This window comes from Astyanax mexicanus, chromosome 13 (genome assembly GCF_023375975.1).
Source record: "Astyanax mexicanus isolate ESR-SI-001 chromosome 13, AstMex3_surface, whole genome shotgun sequence".
Classification (NCBI taxonomy): domain Eukaryota; kingdom Metazoa; phylum Chordata; class Actinopteri; order Characiformes; family Acestrorhamphidae; genus Astyanax; species Astyanax mexicanus.
Genome location: NC_064420.1, coordinates 1,331,733 through 1,357,906, shown reverse-complemented (window position 1 = coordinate 1,357,906; position 26,174 = coordinate 1,331,733). Strand labels below are relative to the sequence as shown.

Here is a 26,174-nt window from a genome sequence, read left to right as displayed (position 1 = left end):
TAACCCTTTCAGACCTGAATGATCTCCAGTGATGGGGAAAAAAAATGTAAGAATGCTCTAAAATTCATAAATACTATAAAATCAATAAATTAAACAAATAAATTAAATGTATATATTATATTGACGTTTTTATTTCATAAACCATTTCTAAATAGTAAAAAACATGATTAAAAATTGTTCAAACTCACATCAAATTAGTAAAAATGATCTGTTACTTTGCCTTAATGGCTCTAGTACTACTTTTATTTCAGTGTTTTTGCAGTGGGCGGGGCCATGTTACTGTTTCATTGGTTTATAAACTCGTTCATTGGCTGGTTCATGGTCTATTCTGATGGACAACAGCTCTTAAATAGTGTTATCTGCAACAAAACATTAATTTATTGGTGTTTTATATATGTATGTGCTTGGTTAGCAAGCCAATCAAACCTGCAGCCAATCAAACCTGCAGCCAATCAAACCTGCAGCCAATCAGACGCCATACAGAGAATACTGGTAAAATCAATATTCAGACCTTAAATATTAAAACTGTGGGTTCTCCCCCTGGTGGAGTGTTTAGGCAGTGCAGGGGTGCAGGATGGGGATGAGGTAAAAATAGATAAATGTACATAATAATCAAAATTCAAAATAATATCAGAATTTGACCAGTTTCATTTTTATTTCCAAGATATTCAACAGAACAGAAAAGAATAGAATCAACTTTTTTTCGAAGATTTTCGAAGACATATACATTTACTCGCTTGTATTATAATGAAAAGAAATCATCAAAAACTAAAATAAAAATAGAAACAAATGTCTGTGACAAGTTATAGAAATGATAAGCATTTCACAAACATGTTTTTAACAGCCAGCTTTAAAGAATAAATATTGAACATTGTTATCTATGTAATGTAAGCAAAAACAAAAACAGCCCTATGAAATCCATTGATTTTTTTTTCTCCCCAAACTCCATTATATTCCATTATTATACCTGAAATCTGTTTTTTTATTTTTTTTATTTCTATCACAGAAATCACCTTAAGTCCTAAAAAGCAATGATACTGCAGCAAAAGACCTTCCCTGAAATAAAAAAAAATGGATGTAACATCTTGGCAAATGCTAAGTAGTCCAGCGCTTCATTCAACATTATTTGGATTTCAAGTAATTTTATTGTCTTTTTATAGTCTTTTTGCTGTAGTCCGTCCTCGTTCTGTTTAAATCTCCCCCTCTCCTTTAGTCTCTTCGAGCCGGAGGTCTGCGTCGTTTCTCCCGAAGGTAAAAAGACTAACCACAGCCAGCAGGGCCGCCAGCATCATGGCGGCACATCCTCCGAACATGTGTCTGGTGCCGCTGCCCGCCTCCCCTCCGCCGGTGCCCGAGACCTCGCCGTGGAGGGCCAGCAGCCCCAGGCAGGCCAGCAAGTTCAGAGGAAGGCGAAACCAGGTCAGAACCCCGGCCCTTCGCTCCATGGGGATCACCCGTCCCTGGAGGAAGCTCACCGCCGGGAAGTAGAGCCCGCAGGCCAACTCCAGGAGCAGGAACGCAAAGAGGGACTCCTTAGGCCTGGGCTGACCTGGAGCTGTAGAGAAGGTTAGCATGAAGAAGGAGAAGAACGCCAGAAGAACCGCCAAGCACAGCAGGTGACCAGGCTGCAGCCGGTAGTGCGCCGACGTCGCCAGGCGGAAGAGCGCTGAACCGGCCATGCTGGCCGCCATCAGGCAGGAGAAGACGATGCCTAAAGGAGGACCGTGAGGTTCCAGAACTGGAGTCCAGAGAAAAACAAAGATATAGAGCACGCTTTCGAAGATGGCCTGCACTCCGCCTAGCAGCAGGACTCTACGATCTGAGAGGAGACATCGAAGGCCTTCCAAACAGTTGCGACAGAAGCGAGCTTGAGCTGATAGGCGTATCTGAGAGGGGTTTAAAGGACCAAGCAGTGGACCATTCCGGTCACCTTCTCTTCTATCAAGCTTTTCTTCTGCCCCCCATTCAGACAAGACCATCCAACCACAAGCAACCAGGCTGGGGATGGCCAGCAAGAAAGGGGCTACAGGTCCGAGCTCGAACCACTCCGCAAACATGTTGGCAACAAGTCCAGCACCCACCGCCAGGGCATGGTTCCAGTCTGCGACTTTGCTAAACGTGACAGGAATCCATTCTTTTGGAAAATCGTGCACGTCCATATGACAGTGCACGTACCATGCCTCAAAAGCGGTGGTCAACAGAGAAGTGGAGAGTCCACCAAGCACACGACCCAGGATCAGTACGAAATAGTTCCGGGAGAGCTTGGTGAGGCAGCAGACGGAGTAGGTGAAGCAGAAAAGCACACAGGTCTGCCTCCGCCCGAGAGCCTGGGAGAGCCAGCCAGCCGCAGGAGCAAACAGCACGCAGGAGGCCAGACCGCAGACGTACAGGATGGCGATCTGCGACTCCAGGAAGCTGTAATGGCGGTAGAGCTTGTAAAGGTACGGCCCCTGCAGCCAATCGGCCCACAGAGCCAGCAGGTAGGTTTTCAGGAAGATCTTCTGGAAGCGTCGGAAAGCTGGGTTGGCGACCGCCACCTGAGTGGCTTGGGGCGACTTGAGGCGCCGCGCCGTGAGCTCCAGACTCGCGCACAGGACCGCCAGCGCCACGAACGCAAGGTACGCCGTCACAAACATGGTGGAGCACAAGCGAAAAGGTTTGAGTGCTTCGGGAGAGCTCCTAATTCACCCCACCTGTGGGTCTTCGTCTTCTTCACGATCTCACTCCATTACGATTCATTTGGGACCACAGGCTACAGAAAAAAAAAGAAAAAATAAGAACATGAGAACATGGTAAATAAAATGACACTTTGCAAGGCCAATTACCTATCCCTTGCACACCAATTACCTTGCACTCTTATCTCTTATTAAACTTTTGCAATTACACCAACAATGAACTTCAGAAACTGGAATTGATCAAATATAGCTAGCTAATAAATGTTTAAGCATTTTAACTGCATTAATAAATAAACCAATAAAAACACTGTTTTTAAATGAAATAAGTAAACATACCAGCTGAGCGAGGATGCAGGGGTCTCCTCCGAAACTCATGAGGCTAAAATAAAGGGCGTCATGTTTATCAATTGTACTAAAACTCGATACTGTAAGTATAGCGAATTGTAGGTTTTTCTGCAGAAACTCCGCGTGTTTTAGTATCTCAGTATCTCAGTCCGCCTTTCTGAGTCTCTCCGCTGCGCTTATTCACACAGAAACTCTTTAATATTAATTTATTTTTCATTTAATTTACATTAAAAACACGATAAACACTCGCTTCACTAGAGCCAGGTCCCTCCGTCCACTTCCGCACAGCACAACGTCACCACGCAGTTCGTGACGCTTCCGGAAAGGGTGCGTCCAAACCCCATTACCAGCAGCAGCCTGAAGTGTGCACTAGGCTAGCGCACTACCACTAAGAAAAATACACCTACTAGTGTAAAAATAGAGTATAGGCCTACTAGTGGGTCTCAAAACGATTAAAATGTATTTTAAAAGTTGTTTTATTTCCGTAATTCAGTTGAAAATGTGAAACTCATATATTATATAGATGTATTAAACAAACAGAGCGATCCATTTTAAGCGTTTATTTCTTTTATTGTTGATTATTGATTATGGCTTACAGCCAATGAAAACCCAACAATCAGTGTCTCAGAAAATTAGAATATTATATAAGACCAATAGGTACTTTTGGCAGTGTGGGCAGTGTGCCAAGTCCTGCTGGAAAATGAAATCCACATCTCCATAAAAGTTGTCAGAGCAGAGGGAAGCATTGGAGATAACTTTGGAGAAATACACAAGTATAAGAGGTAAAACTCTCTCTAGTTGTGATGTTAGGAAAAATAATGAAAGTTGCAGAAGAGTCACAAACACTGCTTTTCACCCACGGAGACTTTAAAAAAATATATTTTCTATGCAATGTTTGCACTTTATATATATATATATTCTGCATTGGTAAATGAGGGGTTGGCAGTCTAGCGCCAGTGGTTATTTTAGAGGGACTCATTACTTTCTATTTTTTTATTTCTTTTACACAGGAGTTTGTGGGAATGTGTTTTTTTTTTTAGTTTGACAAAGTGCAATAGCAGGAACGTCTTTATTATCAGGAGCAACTCATGGAATGGACTCTGGATGGCAGCATAACACATCTAACCAAATTTTTTTTATTTCTCCTTCCTAAAGTCTACATACTGTATACTGTGTTTTTATACTCGTGCATCTCAGAAAATTAGAATATCGTTGAAAAGTAGTATCAAGTAGTAATTAAGTACTAATAATTAATTAGTGGTTCCAAAATAACATATCTTAAGTACAGCTCTATTTCAGCATAATTTAAGTATACTTTTTTCTACAAGGGTAAAAGCATCCGCTATATGCAATGTAATGCACTGTAATTTAATGTAATGCACTGTAATGTAATGTAATGTAATGGAATGGAATGTTTATGTAAGCTTGCAACAGTGCCAGCCCTGCTGACGTCATGCTAGGAGGCCATAGAGCCACATCAATTACGTAATTTAGACAATAGGAGGCATGATGTAATAATGGAATTATAATAAATCACATATTATTTTCCTAAATTTTATAAAAATCTAAAATAAGGCAAATGAAGGAGCCACCATTCGTTTTAAGCATTTTAAAGTAACATGACAAAGTACACACTTTTAACATAAAAATTAATACATACTTAAAAATACATATTAAATGTATTATTTTGGAACTTGTGGCAACGTAACTATATATAGTATATTTATTTAGTATATTTAGCTTGTAATTAAGCTGTATTTAAATATAACAACATATTTACAAGCATTTGATTTGTGCTTTTGCTGTTTTCGTTTAACTTCTCCAAACTTAAGTAGATTTAAGTATGTGGTTTTTAAACATTATTTTTAATACACGTGAAGTATAATAATGTAAATATACTACTTTGTGTACTGATGCACATATCGTGTACATCTTAATGCTACTGGAAACAAAACAAAATAAACAAAACTACGATTAAGTGCACTTTAAGCCGTAGTTAATGCTTATATATATTCTATCAATATAACATATGATTTAAAGCATATATTTTAAGGAAATACAGAGAATGTATTTTAATGTGTATTTAATATTAAATAAAAAAAAAACATTTTGTAATATTCTTTACCTAATTTGAACATACTTTTATTGCTCTTAAGTATCCTTCATTTTCACAAGGGATTTTGTTTTTCTTAAAAGAGAAAGAAACACACAAAACCATCGTAAATATAATCTCATATTTATCTCGTTTCTATGGAAGAATATAATTTACAAAATATACATCAGCATGATCATATAGCATCAGTTTTAACAAACATTAATAATCTCGCCCCAATCAAACGTTCTGCACCACAGTCCCCGAATGTCCTGATAAAAGCTGTAAATCTCAGTAAAGGCTGTGAGAGGAATCTGCTGGTGGTCAGGATGATCTGATATCTGATATTTTTAATAACTTTGGGAAAAATAAAAATAAAAAACTGGAGAGGGTTCTTTTCTTTTAACAAACAACAACAACGTCTCCATTAAAGGCACCCAAACCCACACCTCCATCAGACACAACTCCCCAAAATATATATTTAAATATATCTTTATAGCTTTGACGTATAATGTTCTGACTCTGAAATCAATAATCCATCATACAGTTCGGATCATCTTAGCAGGTGAAGGGACTGTTCTGTGTGAAAGTGTGACAGTGTGATGTTTCGCTCGATCGTTTCAGAATCAGCTTTTGTGCAAAGGTGCTTTTGGCAAACCCAAACCAGTCCTGAACAGTCCTGAAGGGTTAAATCATGTATGTGATATTTACAGCAAGAAAAAACAAAAATCTGAAAAATAAGCGACTACGTAATAATCCAGACATGCTTGGGGGAGGGCGGCTGCTGGTTTGCTGGTTTTATCTTCCGAGATTCAGGGAAATCCGAAGAGAAGGACGAGTAATGACAGTGTACTGTATGTACTGTATTCAACATGACAAATAACGTAAAGAGAAAAGGTAAATGAAGACATACAACTAGGGCTGCACGATATTCAGAAAAAAAAAATACATTGCAAATGTATGCTTCTCAGGCAGCAGCAGCCTGTCACTCACACAGACACAGAGACAGCGCTGTGTATCTATTTCTTCTTGTGTCTAGAATCAATTGCCGATGGCGATGCTTAAACAATATATCGTGCAGCCCTATTACGTACAACACTTGCGTTGGTTAATTTATCAATCCCTGAATGGATGTTACTTTCGTTACTTTCACCCTGTTTTTAGTTGTTTTTTTTATTTTATTTTATTCTTTTTTTATCAAACTAAAGCAATAAGTGGAGTGCTTGTGCTCGTTGATACAGTTGGAATTGTGCTATAATGCATAATGTAGCTGTCACACTATAACACAGGTTACACATGTGTTGAATAATATTAATAATAATGTCTGAAACGTATCACTGTAATATCTATGTGTTATGTACATGGTCTATTTCGTTTTTTTGTATTTTTTTCATTTTTTCGCTCATACATACATACATACATACATACATACATACACTCAGCATTTAATGGTCCCTATGCGTCATTTATCATCTACTCTATATATTGTGGTGGTCTTGGTGGCAAAAAAAAACGAAAAAAAGCAGTATATCGATGAGGAATGGTCCAAGCAGGAGCCCCTTTTGTTTTGTCTGGTCATTAAAAAGGTTCCTTAAAGTTCTAGACAGTTTTTACGCTGGTGATCGACGACACCGATAAGAAATCTTCTTCCCTCCAAAGCAGTGATTCTTGGAAAACGTTTCAGGGACGCTCTGCGTGTCTCAGAGTCTCAGACGGGTTTTGAAGGAATACTTGTCTCAGATCAGCTGAGATAAATGTCTGTCCACTGTCCACTGTCTGTCCTTCCTGATAAAATGTTCCTGTGAGAGCGTGATCCGAGCGTGACCCGAGCGTGGCCCACTCTTCCACGCTTCCCTTAAACAGGAAGTCTCCTCTGAGCCAGAGAATCCTTCCTGCTGCGATTGGCCAATCACGGCCGATCTGCTGGTCATGTGATCAGTTCAGGGGTCGATGCGGAAGGCCAGCAGCTTGTCAGAGTGCAGGTTGTTGAGGGTCCGGAGGTCCGGGAGACGCAGGAGCAGCTTGGGGAAGAGGGTGTGGTCGTTTGGACGACGGCGGGTCACCAAAGCCCTCAGCGCCCGGATTAGACCCTCCTGTAGCTGATCCACAGCCGCCATGTCTGAGACACCCGTCCGATCTGCAAAAAAAAAAGGATCATTACATTACATTACATTAATATTACTTTAGATCAGGCCCAAATAATGCAGCCGAACCCGAGCCATTAGGCCCCGTTAGGCCTGTTATCTTTTAGTGCAGTTTAGAAATTTTCTTGGGGGATTTAATGCCCTCTCTGGTGAGAATAAGTAATTGCACCGAGCATGCGGAAGAATCATTTTAAACTGGGCGGGTGTGATGCGGTCTTCTTTCTGAGCGGATTCAAGAATCCGAGTTTCTTCTTCTGAAGTCTCCGTTGCTCCACCAGCCGCTCGCGTTCAGTGAAACTGAGCCGGACCCTCTTTTAGAGGCTGTACGTGTGACGTAAGTATGTAAAAAAGACGCGTGACATGGACAGAAGAAGAATCCGACACCCCAGTTTTTATATAAATAGGGATGGTAATTCCAGCACACTGGTACCATTAAACACAATATTTTATCCATATTCTTCTCCACTCAAAAATGCTTCAGCTTTCAGTTTAGAAATGACCAAACAATTTCTACTAGACCTTGTTCTACACACTTCTCCTCAATATCCAAACCTATCCCTGAATGGAATGGCTAACATAATCAGTTTAAACTTTTTGGTTCATTATTTACCTGCTGAGACCAACACCACCGCCATGAAAAGTGCCATCTCGTCAGACTCCAGGCCGAGAGACGCCAGCTTCTCACTGAACTCAAACATGGCGTCCAATAACGAACCCATGCCCAGCATTCGCAGGGTAGCCAGCGAGTAGGACTGTCCGTTCAGGAAAGTCACTGTCCTTTCCTTCGGGTTGAAGAGCGAGCAGAACCTCACCATCAGCACCTGGCAAAAGAACAGAGCATCACTCATTTACAGACTCACCAAGACATTGAGGAATGAAAAGAAAAGACGAAATGAAAGAGGCAGGATTGTATAAGTAAGTCATCAGTACCTGGAAAGTTCCTGCTTTGAGCAGCATGATCTGGTCATGCTGGCAGAGCTCCTGGAAGCCGGGGATGCCTTTTGCAAACTCCACCACCTCCCGAACTGCAGGGGTAAAGCACTGTGAGAAAGACTCCCACACCTGCTGACTGGAGACGCCGGGGACGGACACTGGACATGCGTTCAGGGGACAGGCCTGGAGAAAAGGTTATAAAAATAAAACCAACGTTAAAAAGGGACAGTGAAGATGAATTTCTTTGATTTTACCAAATTCAAGGAAGATGGATGATCACAAGCCATCAAACTAAACTGAGCAGCATAAAGTTATCCAAAAGCAGTGTGTAAGACTGGTGGAGGAGAACATGATGCCAAGATGCATGAAAAAAAATCTGTGATTAAAACCAGGGTTATTCCACCAAATATAGATTTTTTGTTTTGTTATTTCAGCCATTTCTCATTTTCTGCAAATAAATGCTCTAAATTACATTATTTATATTTGGAATTTGGGAGAAATGTTGTTTGTAGTTTATAGAATTAAAACAGAAATGTTTTTTCAGAGCTGTGTACTCAAATGGCTCCTCACCAGGACTTTGGATCCTGCCTCCAGCTTCCACGGGCATGATGTCTGAGACTGCAGCTCTCCAGGCAGAAACCCACTGCTGTAATGGGCTTGATTGGGCTGCACGGGTGGACTGAGAGTGGACTGGACGTGGTTCTGATTGGGGGAAGTGGAGTAGCTGCAGCGATTGTCCATCGAGGACAGCGGGCATTTGTTTTCATTGTGAAGGACCGGGCAGAGAGCGGGCGCCGTGTAGCCGGCGGGAGCTCTGGAGTGGTAGACTGCAGGAGGGCTGGGATGAGCGTAGCTGCTTTCCTGAGGAGTGGTGCTGTGGAAGGAGGCTGGCATGGTGCTGGTGCTGCTGGTGGTTATGGTGGGGTTGATGCGCTCTACTCTCTTGCCCAGGCGATCCTGACCACTGGGGAAGATGTCCTGGTAGGCTCTGGCCATGGAGCTGATGGCTTCTTTGGGCTGGATCTCCATGGGGCTGGCTGGGGGAACGCGGGGAGGCGAGGAGGCCATGTTTAAGCTGGCCGACTCGTTCAGGCTGTTCATGTAGCTCTGCATTTCATCCAGCAGCCTCTGTTTCTCACGCTTGGGGATGCGCCCGAAACGCACAGCTGTAAGAGATAGAAAGGAACATTGAGGTCAGTTTAAGCCAACAAAGGGTAGATCTCTAGATAAAGTTCAAACTTTTTACTGGGATAAAAATAAGATTCTACAGCTCTGGAAAAAGTTAAGAGACCACTTCAGTTTCTGAATCAGTTTCTCTGATTTCAGACCTTAAATAATGCAAAGAAAACATATAGTTCATATTCATAAAGTTTTAAAAGTTCATAAATCAGTATTTGGTGGAATAACTCTTGGCATCATGTTCTCCTCCACCAGTCTTACACACTGCTTTTGGATAATTTTATGCCACTTCTGGTGCAAAAATCTAAGCAATGGTTTGATCAGCTTGGTTTGATGGCTTGTGATCATCCATCTTCCTCTTGATTTTATTAAAGAGGTTTTTAATTTGGTAAAATCAAAGAAACTCTCTTATTTTTTTCCAGAGCTGTACACGAACAATCTATATTGGCCACACTAGCAATTGCGGTATGTTTGGTCAAAAGTCTTGAGTCTTCTTAAATTCAAGTAAAATACTACAAAAAGCAAATGCTTTGGTGTACGGAAGTGCATTAAATGAAGCATGGAATTTGGTTCAGATAAATTCTTGTGTGTGAAAACAAATCAGCAACAATGATCCACTTCCATTGCTTTCTAAACCTAGAATCTTCAGTCTTTTTTTCAGCCAAAAGTGTCAAAATGGCCTTTGAGGAGAATGTTCCTAATAAAAGACCAATTTAAGGACAGGTCATGTTGAACTGATTCAGGACATACAATAGATGCATGGTGCAGGCTTCTTCTCCTCTCCTCACTTCCCATCTCCTCACCCCCTTCTCCAAGAATATCCATCAGCTGGCGAGGTTAAAAATAGCACCTATGCTAGCTACCACATGCTGCATTGCACACTCTCCAACTCACTGTCCCTCCCCTCAATTTCTCTCACTCGCTCGCTCTTTCTCTCTTCTTTTGCTCCCTCTCTTGACCGTTAAGTAGGGCAGTGGGCCAGGCAGAACGTGACGAGAATGCAACAGTGATCAGAGAGGAAGACTGATGACCAATAAGAGGAGGAAGATCACAGGGCGCACAAGGCGAGAGAAGAAGAAGAAAGGAGAGAAGTGGAGAAGAGAGATGAGGGCAAAGAGGATGAAAGGACAGAAGAGCAGTGAAGAGGAAAGTAGAGGAGATGGCAATTATACATGGAAATATAGCGATAGATATTCTGGCAAACAGCATCAGCAATACTGGAGAGACCTAAATGGGAGACATGCAATATCTAAACTCCATCACTGTTAAATTTCTATCTGCTAGAATATTAAAATAATAATATCTTAATATATTTTTCTATTATAGAATCGTAGCCAACAAACTCAGGTATCTGCAAGGACTGAACTCAGCTACGCTCCACTGAGGCAGAACATCGTGTGACACATTTAGACCCATCCCGAAGACCAGCTTTCTCAAATAGCAAGGTGGCAGCGGAAACGAAACCATGCCATGGTGTCAAACTGAACATCTGCCTCCAGCACAAAGCCAAAATCACACAACTGCCTGAACTAAAATCAGGGCGCTGGCTTTAATGTGGAAACGAGGCAGTTACATGAGGTTTTCCTGTTTGTGCAATGGGTGCAACGAAAGAAAGGGGTTTTTAGGTTGCGGTTCTTGACTCTCTTTCAAGAGCCACCGTCGAGAGGGTCAACAGGAATGTTTGCCTCCTGCGCTGCAATCGCTCGCCCAGTTTCCTCGCCCTCGATGCCCCAGCGTAACCCACTTGCACTTCTTTCACCCCCACATATGTTAGCACACATACACACACACATGTATCTGCCCGAGCTCCAATGGCTCGCTGACACCGCGGGTACCACGCCACTGATGAGAAGAGGAAAGCCACAACCAAACCTGCTAAGTAGGTCACAGTGTGCAAGTATCATGTGTGCACCTTGTTTTGTTTTTGAAACCAGGCTAATATTGCCGTGTTCCCCTAAATATGTTGATATGGAATGTCTCAATGTGTGTTTTTCTGCTGTTAAAATACACACAGAACAACAGAAAAACAGACCAAGCATGAACCTTGTTCCTCTAAAGGTAGGGGAAGGAAGGGGGGGGTGGTCTCTTTGTGTCTTTGTCTCTTTTTCTGCATCTCTTGTTTAATTGTTGCAGCGGAAGGCTATTAATTGCCGGAGATATTATAAGGGCACATGCAGGGTAATCAAGTTGCCCGCGTTCCAGTTTCCCAAAATAATTCTTGTATTTGCTGCAGTTTTCCAGATGACAGATAGCTTAAGGGACTGCACGACTCCAGCCCTCATAAATCATTGTCTCCAGAAGAGGGCAGGGAGGGAGGGGGAGCTCAGGGAGTTTGCAGGAGGAGGGCTAAACTGGCTCAAAGAGAGAGACAGAGAGAGAGCAAAAGAAAGAGAGGCATAGAAAGAGAGAGAGAGAGAAGCGAAGGAAGAGGAGGAGAATGGACTGCAGAGGGCAGGACAAAGACAGGAGCAAGGCTGCACCTAAGCTAAAAGAAACTTACTCTCTTGAAACTTCCTAACGGTGCAGAATCTAAATGGGGAATCTAGGTTGAGAGGCAGGGTGTGGGATCTGTTTGTTCCGTGCCTTCGGAAGCCCTACTGTGGCACCGTGCTGGTGGCACCAAAACGGTGTTACTGAGACTCACCGTCGCGGGACATGCCGACGGCCAGGCATTTCTTGAAGCGGCAGTGCTGGCAGCGATTGCGGTTCATGCGCATGATCAGGCAGTTCTCGTTCTTCACGCACATCTTGTAGTTGATGTTCTGCTGGATGCTGCGGCGGAAGAAGCCCTGGCGAGAAAGTGAGCGAAAGGAGGCATGATGAGATGCAAGTCTCTAAAATCTTGGTTTGAGAAGTTAAAAAAGAGAGATAAAGTCTAGACCTGAAAGAGAACATTGTATGACACATTTCACTCTATCCTGGTGTTTTTATGCTTTTCTTACTATATACTTTTTTGTACCCTGTACTTAATTCGCTTTCCACTACCACTGCTCCCTCTCAAATACAGCTATTGAAGTCGCAAAACACTGTCCCTATGTTCAATATTAATATACCATATTAAAAGGTTATTATAATAAATGAACGTCTATTATAATCAATGAATTTTCTGATGGTGCACCGGATTGTAAGGCGCATTTTAAAAGGCACTATATAAGGAACTTCTAATTCAGCAGGTCTCGCTAACTAAGTTAAGTAAAGCTTAGTTAAGTAAACCAATCTGTAGTAAAAAGAGACTTTCTTTTAAAGTCAAACGAGTGCTGGATGTTAATCTACATAGATTTCTCTCCTGAAAAATATTTATTTGATTGTGTAAAGTGCTTCCATTTATTTACAGTAAGCTTAGATTCCCAAATTTCTCCAGCAATAAGGCCGTTAGAAAGAGTGAAATATGTTCAGAATGATTAAGTAACATTGCAACACTGAAGAAGCTTAGACCTATTATTTAAGAAAAATGTTTATTAAGAACCGATCTTCCAGTCTACTCTACACTGAGGAAAGTGGTAAGAAATCTTGGGGTGGGTTTGGGCAGAGAATCTAAGCTCTAATGCAGGGCACAAGTACTGTAATTTAGGATGATGATTGGGAATCGGCCTTACCTTGCAGCCTTCACATGCATGCACGCCATAATGAAATCCTGATGCAATGTCACCGCACACTTTGCATAGCAGAACCATTCCTCCTGTTTCTGCAGAAAGAGAATGAGAGAAAGAGGGAGAGGGAGGAGGAGAGAAGGAAGGAGACCAGGTCAGAAGAGCCAGGCAAGAACAGATTCATCAGTGTTATGACTGACCTTGTTATCCTTAAGGACAATGAAACCAGATGCTTACTGGTAAAGGTGCCCGTGAAGCCGCAAGGCCTTTTCCCTGCGATCGGGTGCGAGTAAGAGTGCTGGCCAGAAGGTGCTGTGGAGCCATTGTAGATCTCTGGGAACTGGAAGATCAGCTTGGGTGAGGGGGGTGTCCCTCCACTGCTGCGCTGCTTCAGGGCCCCGATCTCGGTGAAGGTGACCTCCTCTGGGGACGAGGGCTGGGAGTGCGAAGAGGGTGACTGGGTCTGGTACCCACTGGACGGACTCCCTGGGCTAGGGCTGCCACTGCTGTTGGAGCCAGCATACAGTATAACACCTCCTGAAAGGACAAGACACATAAATTTTAGTTCAAGGATAAAGGAAAGAGGTGTTTTATTGGCTTCTTTGGACAGAAACTGTCCTCAAACTTGTGCAATTCTTACAATGGAAGAAGCATGTAAGCATGTAAACATTAATAGACAGTATAGATTTTTATATTATAGTTGTCATAATATGTATTGTGTTGCTATGAGACATCCTTTTTTCCAATGCACATCCCTATTTCTTGCTAGACTAGACATAGTTTGGTCTTGATTGGGAACCCTGATCAAGGTGTTGAGTCTGCTTGTAAGCAACACTTCATTTTTCTACCAAAAGTCCCCTGAGTTTATCTATGCATTGCCGTTTCCACGATTTCTTGTGCGTGCATCACAGTAACCCAATTTGTTATCATAACTGTACATCTCAGCCACCAATCAAAAGTAGGGCATCAAAACTGTTTGATAAGACGTGATTCAAGAGTGTGATAAGCCTCTGTCAGAAATACAGAAATACCCTACTGTCATTAGGCAAGTCTGCACACATTAGAAAGTAGTGCAATGACTGGCTGTGGAATATTTATAGGTTCTTTTCATCACTGTGCTACAAATGGAACAATACCACGTTGATGTCCTGATAACAGTATTGATACACTGACATACCAAACTGCTCAAATCTGAGTCACCTTTAACACTGCACAGCTACAGGCCTACATGAACATATATACACTGGAAAAGTGCAGCATCAGAGCGTGCAGTGCTGAATATGGTAACAGTGAATGAGAGCAGGCATCATGCGAGGATATTCAGTCACTATTCAGGGAAGTTGTGGTTGTGAACTGAGCAAACGTTTGAGATTGAGAGAAAGATGTAAAAGAGAGATGGAGAGAGAGAGAGAGAGATGGAGAAAGAGAGAGATAGAGAGAGATGTAAACCAGAGAGAGATATAAAGAGATATAAAATAAAGAGATAGAGATAAAAAAGAAAGAGAGATGTGTGAAAGAGAGCGAGGTGGAGAGATGTGTAAAAGAGAGATGGAGAGAGAGAAAGATGTAGGAGAGAGAGATGATAGGGAGATGTAGATATAGATGTAGAGAGAGATGGAGAAAAATGTAAGAGAGAGAGAGAGAGAGAGGAGAGAGAGAGATTCCGTGTTTTCAGCACCGTTGCCTCGCGCTCGGCTACAATTGCCCGCTCAGTCGGAAGGAGCGCACGTGCTATAAATATCACCGGAGCTCAGCAACAGAGCTCGCGATGCCCAGGCTGCCCAATTACCGGCCCGCCGGCCGTCCGCGAGCACGCAGAGCGCGCTCTCATAACGACACACAGCTGATTCCGTTCCGGGTGCACCGGGGCGGCGTGTTAACTCCCGCCACTTTCTCCCGGTGCCTCTTTCCGCGGGGTCTCCCGCGTGCGCGCGCTGACAAGCAGAAGCGCTGCGTCACGTGTCCGCAAGTCCCGCCGCCCTCCCTCGCGCGCTCCAATAATAGCGCGGCTCCTCGGGCAGCGCGCCCAGCGCCGGCTCACGGCACGACACCTGACCGCCGCCTCACATGGACCCGGGAAACGGCTAGCGGCCGCGCGAAATCCGCAGTCTTGTGCAGCCGCGTACGGCGAGCGCGAGCGCGGCTTTTTTATTTACAGTAGTCCACGGTAATGCGCGACATGTAAAATATACGGGCAAAACAATCACGTTTACTAGAGTGCCGTGTGTGTGTTTGTGTGTGTGTGTGTGTGTGTGTGTGTGTGTGAGACATCAAAATCATGCATTGTGGCTGAGTGCAATCAAATCCAGACAGATATGGATGGAATAACTATACTGGTGTTATAAGCTGTTGCCTTAGGTTACTGTTCACATACAGGTCAATTTACATATTGCAATCCCATGACTTTTGACAAGTTGATGTATATTTTATCAATACTTTCTTATGTCTAAAGTTATCCGGAAGTGATTATTTTCTCAGGGGGACGTCTGTGAAAAATATTTCACATTTCTACTCAGTGATAAAACTCCTGCATTCTACTCCAATTGAAAAAACAGGAGGATCAGTGAGGTTTTTTTTAGGGTTTTTTCTTGGTCACATGACATCATGTTCAGTAGCTCCTCCATTTCCACTTGCTGTTGTGTTTTTTTAAATGGATCTCTGTGGAAACGCCCAAGCGCCCAAAGTGTAACTACGGTGCGTTGCAGTGGACAAAGAGCTATTTTATTAGATGTGAGGAGATGAAACTCAGAGATGTGGATCCGGACAGAACTAAAATTACAGGAGGACCAGCGAGTTTAGCGAAAAACAGTAGATAATTCAGCCTGTTATTTTTTTGTTAGAGGACGTCTGAGAAAAACACGTACATGGTCGTTCTGGACGGGAATAAAATCACAGAGGACCCCAAATAAAAGAGAAAAAAATTCTCAGAAACCCCTGAGAAACTAATCCCATCTGGATAGGGCTTTAAGTAAAGTGTTTTTGGAGTGAGTGTTTTAACTGTGTAAAGTTCACGCTATAATAAGATAAAGGTAAAGGTAAATCTTATAAACACTTTATTGTAGTGGATTTTACAGCATGTTCCCTGCAGTACTGGGAAGAAGCACAATTCCCACTTCCTGTTTTTAAAGCAGAAACTTGTGCCATGTGTGAGCTCCTCTTTGGGAAGCTGTTAAAGCCAACAGTGCCATGTGAACACGGCTGGAGATAAACAGTGAAAACGTGTGGCTCGCTCTTCCCACGGCTTTACCGACATTATTACACATGCTGTTCCTCATAGTGGCTCCTCATGGCTGGTGGATAAATAACAGGGAGAGGTTTCTAAGAAGCTGTGAGCAGCAGGAAGTAGTGCCATGTCAGCGAGGAAACTATAAACAAGCACACTTTTTCCCCTGGAAGCTCCTTCCGGCCCCCTTCCTCCCTCCCTCCCCTTCCCGGCGCTGGTGTTTACTCGTGCACATGGCATTTGTTTAGCTCAAGTGTTTTTATAATCCGTCAGGCAGCACGTGTGCGGTGGATTTATTATTGACACACTGCTGTGCCTGACCTTACAAACGTGTGACTCTCAGCCCTACCTGAGACTGCCACTCATCACTCGGCCACACCCAGTCACAATACATGGAAACACACACACTCACGCACACACACACCTGGACATGCATGTGAGCGCAGAGCGTTTCACGGAAATATGCGGTCAGGGATAAACATCCAGCTACTCATAATGGAATCCAATCCCTCGTGTCGACGAAGGGAAAAAACATCCAGTTACTGACAGAGAGTTGATTGCTTTTCTCTGGAAACAAAAGTGTTTCCTCAATAACAAAAACACTGCTCCAAACAACTCAGTTGGTTAATATCAGTCAAATTGTAAAACTTACTTTTATCCAACTTTTAACTTTAAGTTAAGTTTTAAGTTTTGTCTACTTGTTTGAGAAAAGCCAGGTTAAGTTTTACTCTTTATACTCTTAACTTTTTCGAAAGTTTAAAAGCTTTAAAGTTAAAGCTTTCACTCCCAAAGCAGTATACTGTCGCTGTCCAATGAAAAACAAGCATCTCCAAAACAGCAACTTTACAGGAAAGAGATAAAATCTTATTAACTTTTAGTGGAAGTCAATGTAAAAACACATGTTAATTTTAGGTAATTTTGAAGAAATTCTATTGGTCTGTTCAACAAGAAAATTTGAGACATTGTAAGCCACAGCTGGTTTGTTACAATTATGTAGTAATCAAAACTGGAGATACTTGTTTAGCCCTTTTTGAATTAACTGCTTTTATTACATTATTTCCACAGCAGAGCTGTTTTCTCTGGAATTGAGGTGAGGAATTGGGAATGATGAGGTGGGATTGAGATCATCCAACATCCTGACATCATCACTAACATGCTAGCTGCTGAATGCAATCAAATGCAATCAGATACTTTCAGTGCTGTTACTGTGGTTGTACAATCAGGGCTGTTTCAAGCATTTGGGGTCCCCAAGCGAAATGGATTGGTGAAGTTTCATATTTTGCAGACTGCGGGAATGACGAGCCCTGCTGTCGGCAACTAGTTGGAGGGGCTTTAGTGTGGATAACAGTGTCAGTGTACTTTCCTGCATTGACCATCAATTAATTCAATTCATAACCAATTATCACGACCAGGGCCAACTTGGGACTCTAGGCAATTGCATGGTTTGCTTGCCTTGTTGCAACGGGTCTTTGTACAAGTGCAGGTGAGGTGCAGACTTGCTCAACGTAGTGTAAATTGGGGTCAGTGGAAGTGCATGTGTTAAACGAGGAATCAGCAGGTCCACGGCAGCTCATCATGAGCTTAGTCTACCCGTGCAAACTCTAATCTGCCAGTGAGTCGAGCGGCAGGCGCAGGAACGTGAGCGCTCCTCAATAATCCCCCCCCCCGCCACCCTCCTTCCTTCCTGGCACTCTCACTGCAGCTCCTCTTCATCTCTCCTCACTCTATTCTTTCTCTCTTTCTTTTTCTCTCTCTTTGTGTCTTTGTGTCACGCGAGCACAGTAAAAGCCTTCTCCGTTTTATCCCGTCTTCACGCTGCAGTTTCCCACGAGGTGTGGGACGCAGGATCTGACTTTAGAGTAGATAAGACTCCCCAACATGTGAGATGAGAAGTCAGGGCTCAGCAGGAGACAGTAATTCTGAACTGATGCATGAGTGTGTGTATGTGTGTGTGTGTGTGTGTGGAGAGGGGTTGGGGGCACATGAGAATTTCAGCGTTGATTAATAAAGCGCGAAATCGCTTCACCAAGTAGGTCAAAGCCACACTGAACTGTGTAAACCAGCCAGTCAAGCCTTTTTTTATATGTATGCCAGTGAAATGAATATCAGCTATATTTATATCAAGTGCGCAGCAGATTACATGACCTACAGTCTGCATAATAAGGGATAAATGGAGCCTTATTATAATTTGTGAAGGGCAAATAAGCTTAATGCACCTTTTAGGTTCAGCTTATGCCATGTAGACAGAAAGGTAAGGACTGTATCTCCTTTTAAGCACAATTAGTCTTAGTTATCCTCATTCCTTTATCAGTTTTTTGGGGGTTCTTAACATATTCTCAAAAACAGCAGTAGCAGCATTGGCGTAGGAACCAGAATGATGCTACAGAAAAAGCAGAATTTTTTTAATAATAAACTTTTATTTTGAAAAGCACCTAAAAGTTTCTACATGATTAAAGTTAGCTAAAACAATTATCTCTGCTTTTATCAAGAAGATGTGGGTGCACAGTCCTGAGAGAGGGTGCTTTTCCTGGCGGGGGTGCAGAATTCGGGCTGCTGAAAATGAGGTCAGTGATGAGAGCAATGAATCGCAATAACAATATACTGCAATAAGAACGACTATAGAGACCTTTGTCTCTATAGCAAATGCCCCCCCCCATGTCAAACCCACTCCTATGCCTTTGAGTAGCAGTGAAAACTTTTAAAGTTTAAAAGCCCCAACAATGGTACTTTGATAATTAAAGTAGGCACTAAATGTGAGGTTTGTTTTCTGTATGGATTTGTTCAGCTCCATCATTACGAAAGCCTGAGGCCTCTGCTCAGTACTGTACATCAGTGTTTCCCAGCCTTTCTCAGGCCTGGTCCTGAAATAACCCCCTGCCCAGCACATTTCACTCACTGTTTCCCTGTTTTAGCAGAACTGATCCAAATAATCAGCTTATTATCAAGGCATTTCTGAGTCAAAGTGGGCGTGTTCAAGAACAGACAGCACTATGATGAAAAATAAAGGTGCTACAAAATGTTCTATGACTGCACACTTTTAATATAGAAGTAGTTCTGTAGAACAGTGGTCTCCAACTAATTGATTTATCTTAATCTAAGTTTCTCTGATTTTGCTATTTATAGGTTTATGTTTGAGTAAAATTAACATTGTTTTATTCTATAAACAAATAATGCAAAGACAACAAGTTCATATTCATAAAGTTTTAAGAGTTCAGAAATCAACATTTGATGGAATATTCCTGTTTTCTAATCACACTTTTCATGCATCTTGGCTTGTTCTCCTCCACCAGTCTTACACACTGCTTTTGGATAACTTTATGCTGCTTTACTCCTGGTGCAAAAATTCAAGCAGTTGGGTTTGATGGTTTGTGATCATCCATCTTCCTCTTGATTTTATTCCAGAGGTTTTGAATTTGGTAAAATCAAAGAAACTTATCATTTTTATGTGCTTTCTTATTTTTTTTCACTTTAAGCAGTTTTGTAGCACATTTAAATATCATTTAAAGAAGAAATACACACATTTTGCGCACTGTATTTCATGCAAACCATCAGAAAAAATCATGAACAATGCTAAATGACTGTATACAGTCCGTAGCTAAGGGTTTTATGCTATAATGTAGATGTTCTTGTAGGACAGAACCCAGGCTGCTCATCTGCTCCGGTCACGTTCCGCTTATGCGTCTCACACGCGCGCGCTCTGCGTGCATGCCGGGACACCTGTCAGAAGGGTGTGTGTTTATACCGGAAAGCTCGTGCTAATGCAAACAGCGCGCGCTGGCTTTCGGTGGGGAAGGAAACAGACGCTGCATGAGGCGAAAAAACGTGACGGGGCGCCGAGCTGCCTCGCGCACATTCGCCGCTGACCCACTGACCAAGCTCCTGCTTCCGCGCTCCCGCAGCACCAAAACACAGCCCGGTCCGCGGCGCGAGCGCGCGGTGTGTGTGTGTGCGTGCGTGTGTGTGTGTGAGAGAGAAAGAGAGAGAGAGAGAAAGAAAGAGAGAAGGAGGGAGGGCGGGGAGGGGGTGCCCGGGGATCACGCGCTGCACGCGGCTGTGCGAGCGCGTCCACGTGAGGCAGCAGGGAGACACTGCGCGCGCGCGCACCGAGCTGCTGCTGCTGGAGATGAACAGGAGGAATTAAACAGAGCAGGATGTAGTGATGGAGGAATAGATGGAGGGAGGAAAAGGAATAGATAGAGAGAGAGAGAGAGAGAGAGAGAGAGAGAGAGAGAGAGAGAGAGAGAGCGTGCTGACTCTTCTTCCTTCTCTGACTCTGCATAACAATCACTGTTATCCCGCACGAATTACTGTGCACTCATTCACTTTAGCATTAGCATCGGGTAGCTAACATAACTCAAACTAAACACAATACACATAAAACAACACTGAATTAAAAAAATAATGTGCAAAAACACCAAGTAAGGCACCAGCCTAGAGCCTGATCACTAATACAGTAAATATTAGTCTACTAAATTTAAGTGCAAGCTAATACACAAGCTACCTCAATAGCTACAAGCTAATACACAAGCTAACACAACAGCTAAAAGCTAATACACAAAATTTCACAATGGCTTTAAACTAACACAATAGCTACAAGCTAATACAGAAGCTATTACAATAGCTATAAGCTAATACACAGGCTATTACAGTAGCTATAAGCTAACAGAATAGCTACAAGATAATAAACAAGCTATAACAATCGCTACAAACTAATACACATGATATCATAATAGCTACAGGCTATCACACTAACTATAAACTAACAAACCGGGTACAAACTAATACACAAGCTAAGACAATAGCTAAATGCTAATACACAAGCTATCACAAAAGCTATAAGCTAACACAATAGCTACAAGCTAATACACAAGCTATCACAATAGCTATAAGCTAACACAATAGCTACAAACCAATGCTTAAGCTATCACAGTAGCTATAAGATATAAGTATCCCAGTATTTTTTTAATGTGTTGAGGAGTAGTTGGGGGTGAGGTAGTGTGGTAATAATCCAACATCCTGATCTCATTAATGTTCTTTTTCTTCCAACAAATGTGGAATAAACTTTTTAAAGCCTTTGATTTCCATATAGTTTATTTGTTTATACAGCTTTGGGCCAATAAGACATTTTATCGTTTTATCTGTTTGTCTTATTTTTTTATAATGGCTGATTTTGAACAAACACAACAAACAGTTGAACAAACACTAAGATTTCCCGCACATACCTAGTATCATAACCTGACACAAGACCGTTGTGTTTAGACTGTTGTGTTAAAAAATTTTTTAGAGTCATGGACCTCCCTGTCATGGCAAGCTGCATAAACAGGTGAACAATTTTAGCGATAGTTTGAAAATTTGATGGTTGAACTAGAGTTGCAAACAATTAATATTTTAATAATTGCTGAAGATGCATTTAGTGCTTTCAGGTTGTGATGTTACTGATGTCAATAGTTACTTTTTAAATGTGCAAGGTTATCTCTGACACATTTATATAGCTCGATATTATACTTTAAAGAGAAGGATAACATTTAATAAGATTAATCATAACATGTTTATTCAGTGTAAATCTTTAAACATGTGTTGTGCGTTGGTTTGCATGAAATTTAAACAAATAGGCTGCGGGCAGAAAAGGCAGGTTTTATCTTGATGTTGACCCATTTTTCAGGGTAATGGGTTTAAATGTTGAAGAATAAACTACGAATTAAACCAACTTTGACGTCATACACTTGGGCAGCGTTTCATAGGTGACTGCCTGTAGTTACTTTTTAACTGTGCTCAAAATCTCTGGGCTCAAAATCTACCAGCACTCCTCCAGACAGAGTTGCCAGGTTCACGTTTTTTTTGCCAAATAGGGCAAATTCCACACAATGTAACCAGAAATCACCAGGCCTCCACAGGCTAACACAAAAGGTGCATATACTTTGGGTACTAATACAATAGCTACAATGTCAAGTGTTAGCTAAAAGCTAGCACAGTTGACACAAATTACTAATACATTAGCGATAAGCTATCCCAATAGCTACAAACTAATACACTAGCCACATGCTAACACAATAGATGCATATACTGTAGGTGCTAATACAATAGCTACAATATAAAGTGTTAGCTAATAGCTAACACATTAGCTTCAGGCTAACACAACAACTACAAACTGCTATTTATATGATATAATATTAATGCATTTGTGAGAAAAGCTTGGTTTTAGTATCTCTTTAGTATCTCAATTTAAACTCATTGCCCCATTACTTTTACTTATTTTATATTTTTTTACTTTTTATGGTATTTTTTCCTTATTTGTTTCCTATTTTATTTCTTATTATTTTTTATTTATTATGAAATGTTTTTATAATTTTATTGAATGCATTCAGCTCCTTTAATCTGCACCCATTGCTGATACAGATGTGCAAATGCTTATACTGGTTATAGACTATATGACTTTGGGCTGAGTATTTTCTGTTGGACCTGGCAACCCTGCCTCCAGCACTCCCTTAACACTCCAACTCCATCTGTTTGTGTATCATTAGAGCACCTGCGTGACCCCTTTTCTTTCCGGCCTGTGTGCATTATTATCTGTGATTACTGTAGCTGGTGGAAAAAAACGGGGCGTGTGATGTATAGCGTGCCACATATTAGTCGCACATGTGCAAAGCAGGATTTCCGCCGAGTCCAAGGAGTCGAAAGGGCGCGAGCGCGCACGAGACAGTGCTCTCGCATCACCTGTCCAGGAACGTGACTGACTTCAGCCTTTGGACGTGAATCACCCCCACGCAATTAAAGGGCAAAGAAGTGGACTAATGCGACTAATGCTGCTGCGAGGCCCGCGTGGCCTGGGGACAACCTTAGGGGGACAAGCACTGTCTCACTGTCCCACGGAGTCCCATTGAGTCTCATTGTGTCAAATTGAGTCCCATTGATCCTAGACGTCTTGAGCATGATATGATGCTCTGTGTGTCATGCATACATCACTATGTTGCACAAATCGTCTACAAAACATCTATATAACTATATTATTGTCTTTTACTCCTCAAGCCTGCAGGAGGCGCTTCAAAACACACTTCACTTCCTTTTACACTGACTGTTGGAGCCGCAGAGACGCGTTATGAGGTGTGATTGAGATAAGCGCGCTCGTGCCCATAGCTCACAGCACTCCTTCAGACTGTAGATGCATTAGCTATGAGCAAACGACTGCAGATACAGATACGACAATCCAGCGCGCGGCAACGCAGATGCTTGACATAGTTCTTCTAGCATGCATGTGCATGCATCCTGCAGCCAGCGTGCACTTCTAACCATGCAACATATTCTATAAGATATATACTACATATACTATATAGAGTTCAGCAGACCTCAGCAAACATGACAGTGCAGTAATGCAGTAATGTACTGTAAATCCAGAAATTTTCTTAGTCAACGATCTTCAAATAGTGATTCATGCTCAATTATACATGTATATATAAACAGCATATAAACTATTGATATAAATCTGTGGCATCAGTATCAGTATTAGCATCACTGTTATTAAAGTAAATTGCAGCATTAGTTTTTGCACTACCAACAGTAATAAGAGTATTTCTTAATGTTTTTTTTATCATTATCATAGTATCAGCATCATCCTCACGTAATGGTTAATTACTATTAATAGTTGCAATAGCATAGTTAAATTAGCAAAATGTTTACATCCTTGGATTTAACCCTAGTGGTAATAACAGTATTAAAATCAGCACTAACATAACCATGAGCATCATTATTAGTGATAACAGAAATATTAGGAATATTAGCATCATTATTATTTTTATTATTAGTGGTAATGGCAGTATTAGTATCAGTAAGAGCACCATCACTATTATCATTTATTTATTTTTTTACATTGTTAGTATAGTAAAATATTAACAACATTGTACCTATTACTAGTGGTAATATCAATGTTAGTATATTAGGGTTATATCATCATTAGTAGTATTATTATAAGTGCTAGTATTAGTTATAATCATTATTATGCTCATTTTTTGTCTTACTACCAGCAATAGCTTTGAAATAGTACTACTATGAATATATTCATATTTTTACTATAGATCACCATCATCATTATCAGTCCATTATTATGTATTATTATTATTATTTACAAACAAATATATAAACAAGCAAACAAGCAAATAAACATGCAGCGTTTGCAGGCAGCAAAATATTCTCTTATCTAATGAAATGGAAATGTTGATCTTTGACTTCACATTTGATTCATTTGTGCAACATTATGGTTTTATATGTTTGTTTTATCTTAAACTTTACTTACATGAATGATAAGTATAATATTTAGTTTGTACTTTTGCATTGTGATAAAGAACATTTAAATAGCAATAATGCTTAATTTTATTATAATGATTGTTAGTGTTGGTGCATCTTCCACCTAAACATGCAAATTCTTTCATTTAATAAACTTTGATCTAATGTCAGAATTTCAACACTAAACTATAATTTAATGCTGAATAAGTGTTGTTTAAAGGTTGTCTTTGCATTCATCATCAACATTAAATGGTAACGCAATGTAATGCAAGCAAAACTGCAACGTTTAATCAACGTTCTTTGCTTACCTGGGCTGTTGTCCATCCTTGATATGTTTCTCTCGCGCTTGAAGTGAATTGAGTGAATTCAGTCTTCAGTAACTTTTGTTTTTGAAGTCTTAAGTCAGGTGAGCCTCAGATTCTTGGACTCAGAACCGGAAAGCCGGTGAGTAGAGCGCGCACGAGCGGGACGGAGCGAGCTCAGGGCACGAGGCAAGTGTGCCACTCGCTCAGTTTGGGAAAACGAGCCCCCGAGAAAAAAAATATACACCGTCAGGAGCGCGTGTCCACGTTCCCAGGTACGCGCGCCGGGCTTCTTCTGTTCCTCTGCTGTTCTGTTCTTCTTCTGTTCAGCTCTCAGCTACCTGTGCTCGTGCGCCGGTTATGAGCATCTCTGGAGCTGAAGTGTCAAAACTCGAGCTACACACCTTGCTGCGTGTACACACCCCTCCACATACACACACACACACGCACGCACACACACGCTGCACGCTCGCTCGCTCGCGCACGCCTCACGTTTTCAGGTGACTGGGAAATGTGACTGACTTGTTTGTGTTTTGTTTTGTTGTGTTTGAGAGGGACCCACTTTAAAACGGGGGAGGGAGGGTGTGTGTGTGTGTGGGGGGGGGGGGGGGTGTAATCTCGCGCACTCCTCACTCACTTACTCACTCCTTGACTCTTCCTCGTGCGGCTCTCTCTCTCTCATTGGAGCGCGTGCGCCGCTGAGCCCCGTAAAGCCCACCGCGTGCATGTGCGCGCTGCATGTGCCGGCCGCATCCCTGCCCTACTGACACACATTTTATGCAAAACAGGGCGCGTGCGGCAAGCTGAGAGAATGGAGGCAGGGGGCGTGCACGTGGACTGTGGGCGGGGCTCACCGTGACTGCCGCTGCTGTTATTGAGCGCGTCGGCGCGATATTTAAAATACTGATAATAATAATAATATAAAAACATCAACATGTACAGAGTCATCTGAGGTTTTATTCAGCGCGCGTGCGCGTCCAGGACAAATTTCCAGTAACAATAACAATCCAGTATGCGTGAAGGAAAGTGTTCTGTATTTTTCCCAGCTGGAACATCACCGACCTTCAGTGTTTTATTCCGTTTAGAATAGTGTGATTTGTATTTTAACAAACCTAAAATAATAAAAAAAGGTTTTGTAAAAAAAAAAAAAAAGCACTTAATGCAAATAAATGTTTTAATTTTTTTTTTAACTCGGAAACAACGTTGACGTGTCTTTAAAATATGATCTTATTTTAAATATTAGTATTTGGATTTTATTATACTATCATACTCTATTTAATGAGTCAGATCAGTCTCAATAAATGAATCAGATTAATAACAGAAAAAAATACGAGATTAATTGCTACTAATCACACCTTTTCTTCTTCTTAAAACAAAGCTTATTCAATAATTATTAAAACATTTACAATGTTTT

The 26,174-nt window shown here is 41.7% G+C and overlaps 2 protein-coding genes across 2 annotated transcripts; both read right to left on the bottom strand.

The window, feature by feature from the left end:
* Window positions 1–630: 630 nt before the first annotated feature.
* mfsd5 (major facilitator superfamily domain containing 5) lies at window positions 631–3,338 on the bottom strand. Its single transcript, XM_007235739.4, has 2 exons — window positions 3,012–3,338; window positions 631–2,752 (listed from the first exon to the last, which is right to left on the bottom strand). Exon 2 carries the CDS (start codon window positions 2,634–2,636, stop codon window positions 1,191–1,193), a length of 1,446 nt encoding a protein of 481 aa, XP_007235801.1. The 5' UTR covers window positions 2,637–2,752; window positions 3,012–3,338; the 3' UTR covers window positions 631–1,190.
* A 1,902-nt stretch (window positions 3,339–5,240) lies between these two features.
* nr1d4a (nuclear receptor subfamily 1, group D, member 4a) lies at window positions 5,241–25,339 on the bottom strand. Its single transcript, XM_022677081.2, has 8 exons — window positions 24,767–25,339; window positions 13,196–13,495; window positions 12,965–13,053; window positions 12,013–12,157; window positions 8,760–9,355; window positions 8,187–8,372; window positions 7,867–8,077; window positions 5,241–7,249 (listed from the first exon to the last, which is right to left on the bottom strand). The coding sequence occupies exons 1-8, from the start codon at window positions 24,780–24,782 to the stop codon at window positions 7,053–7,055; spliced, it is 1,740 nt and encodes a 579-aa protein (XP_022532802.1). The 5' UTR covers window positions 24,783–25,339; the 3' UTR covers window positions 5,241–7,052.
* Window positions 25,340–26,174: the final 835 nt, after the last annotated feature.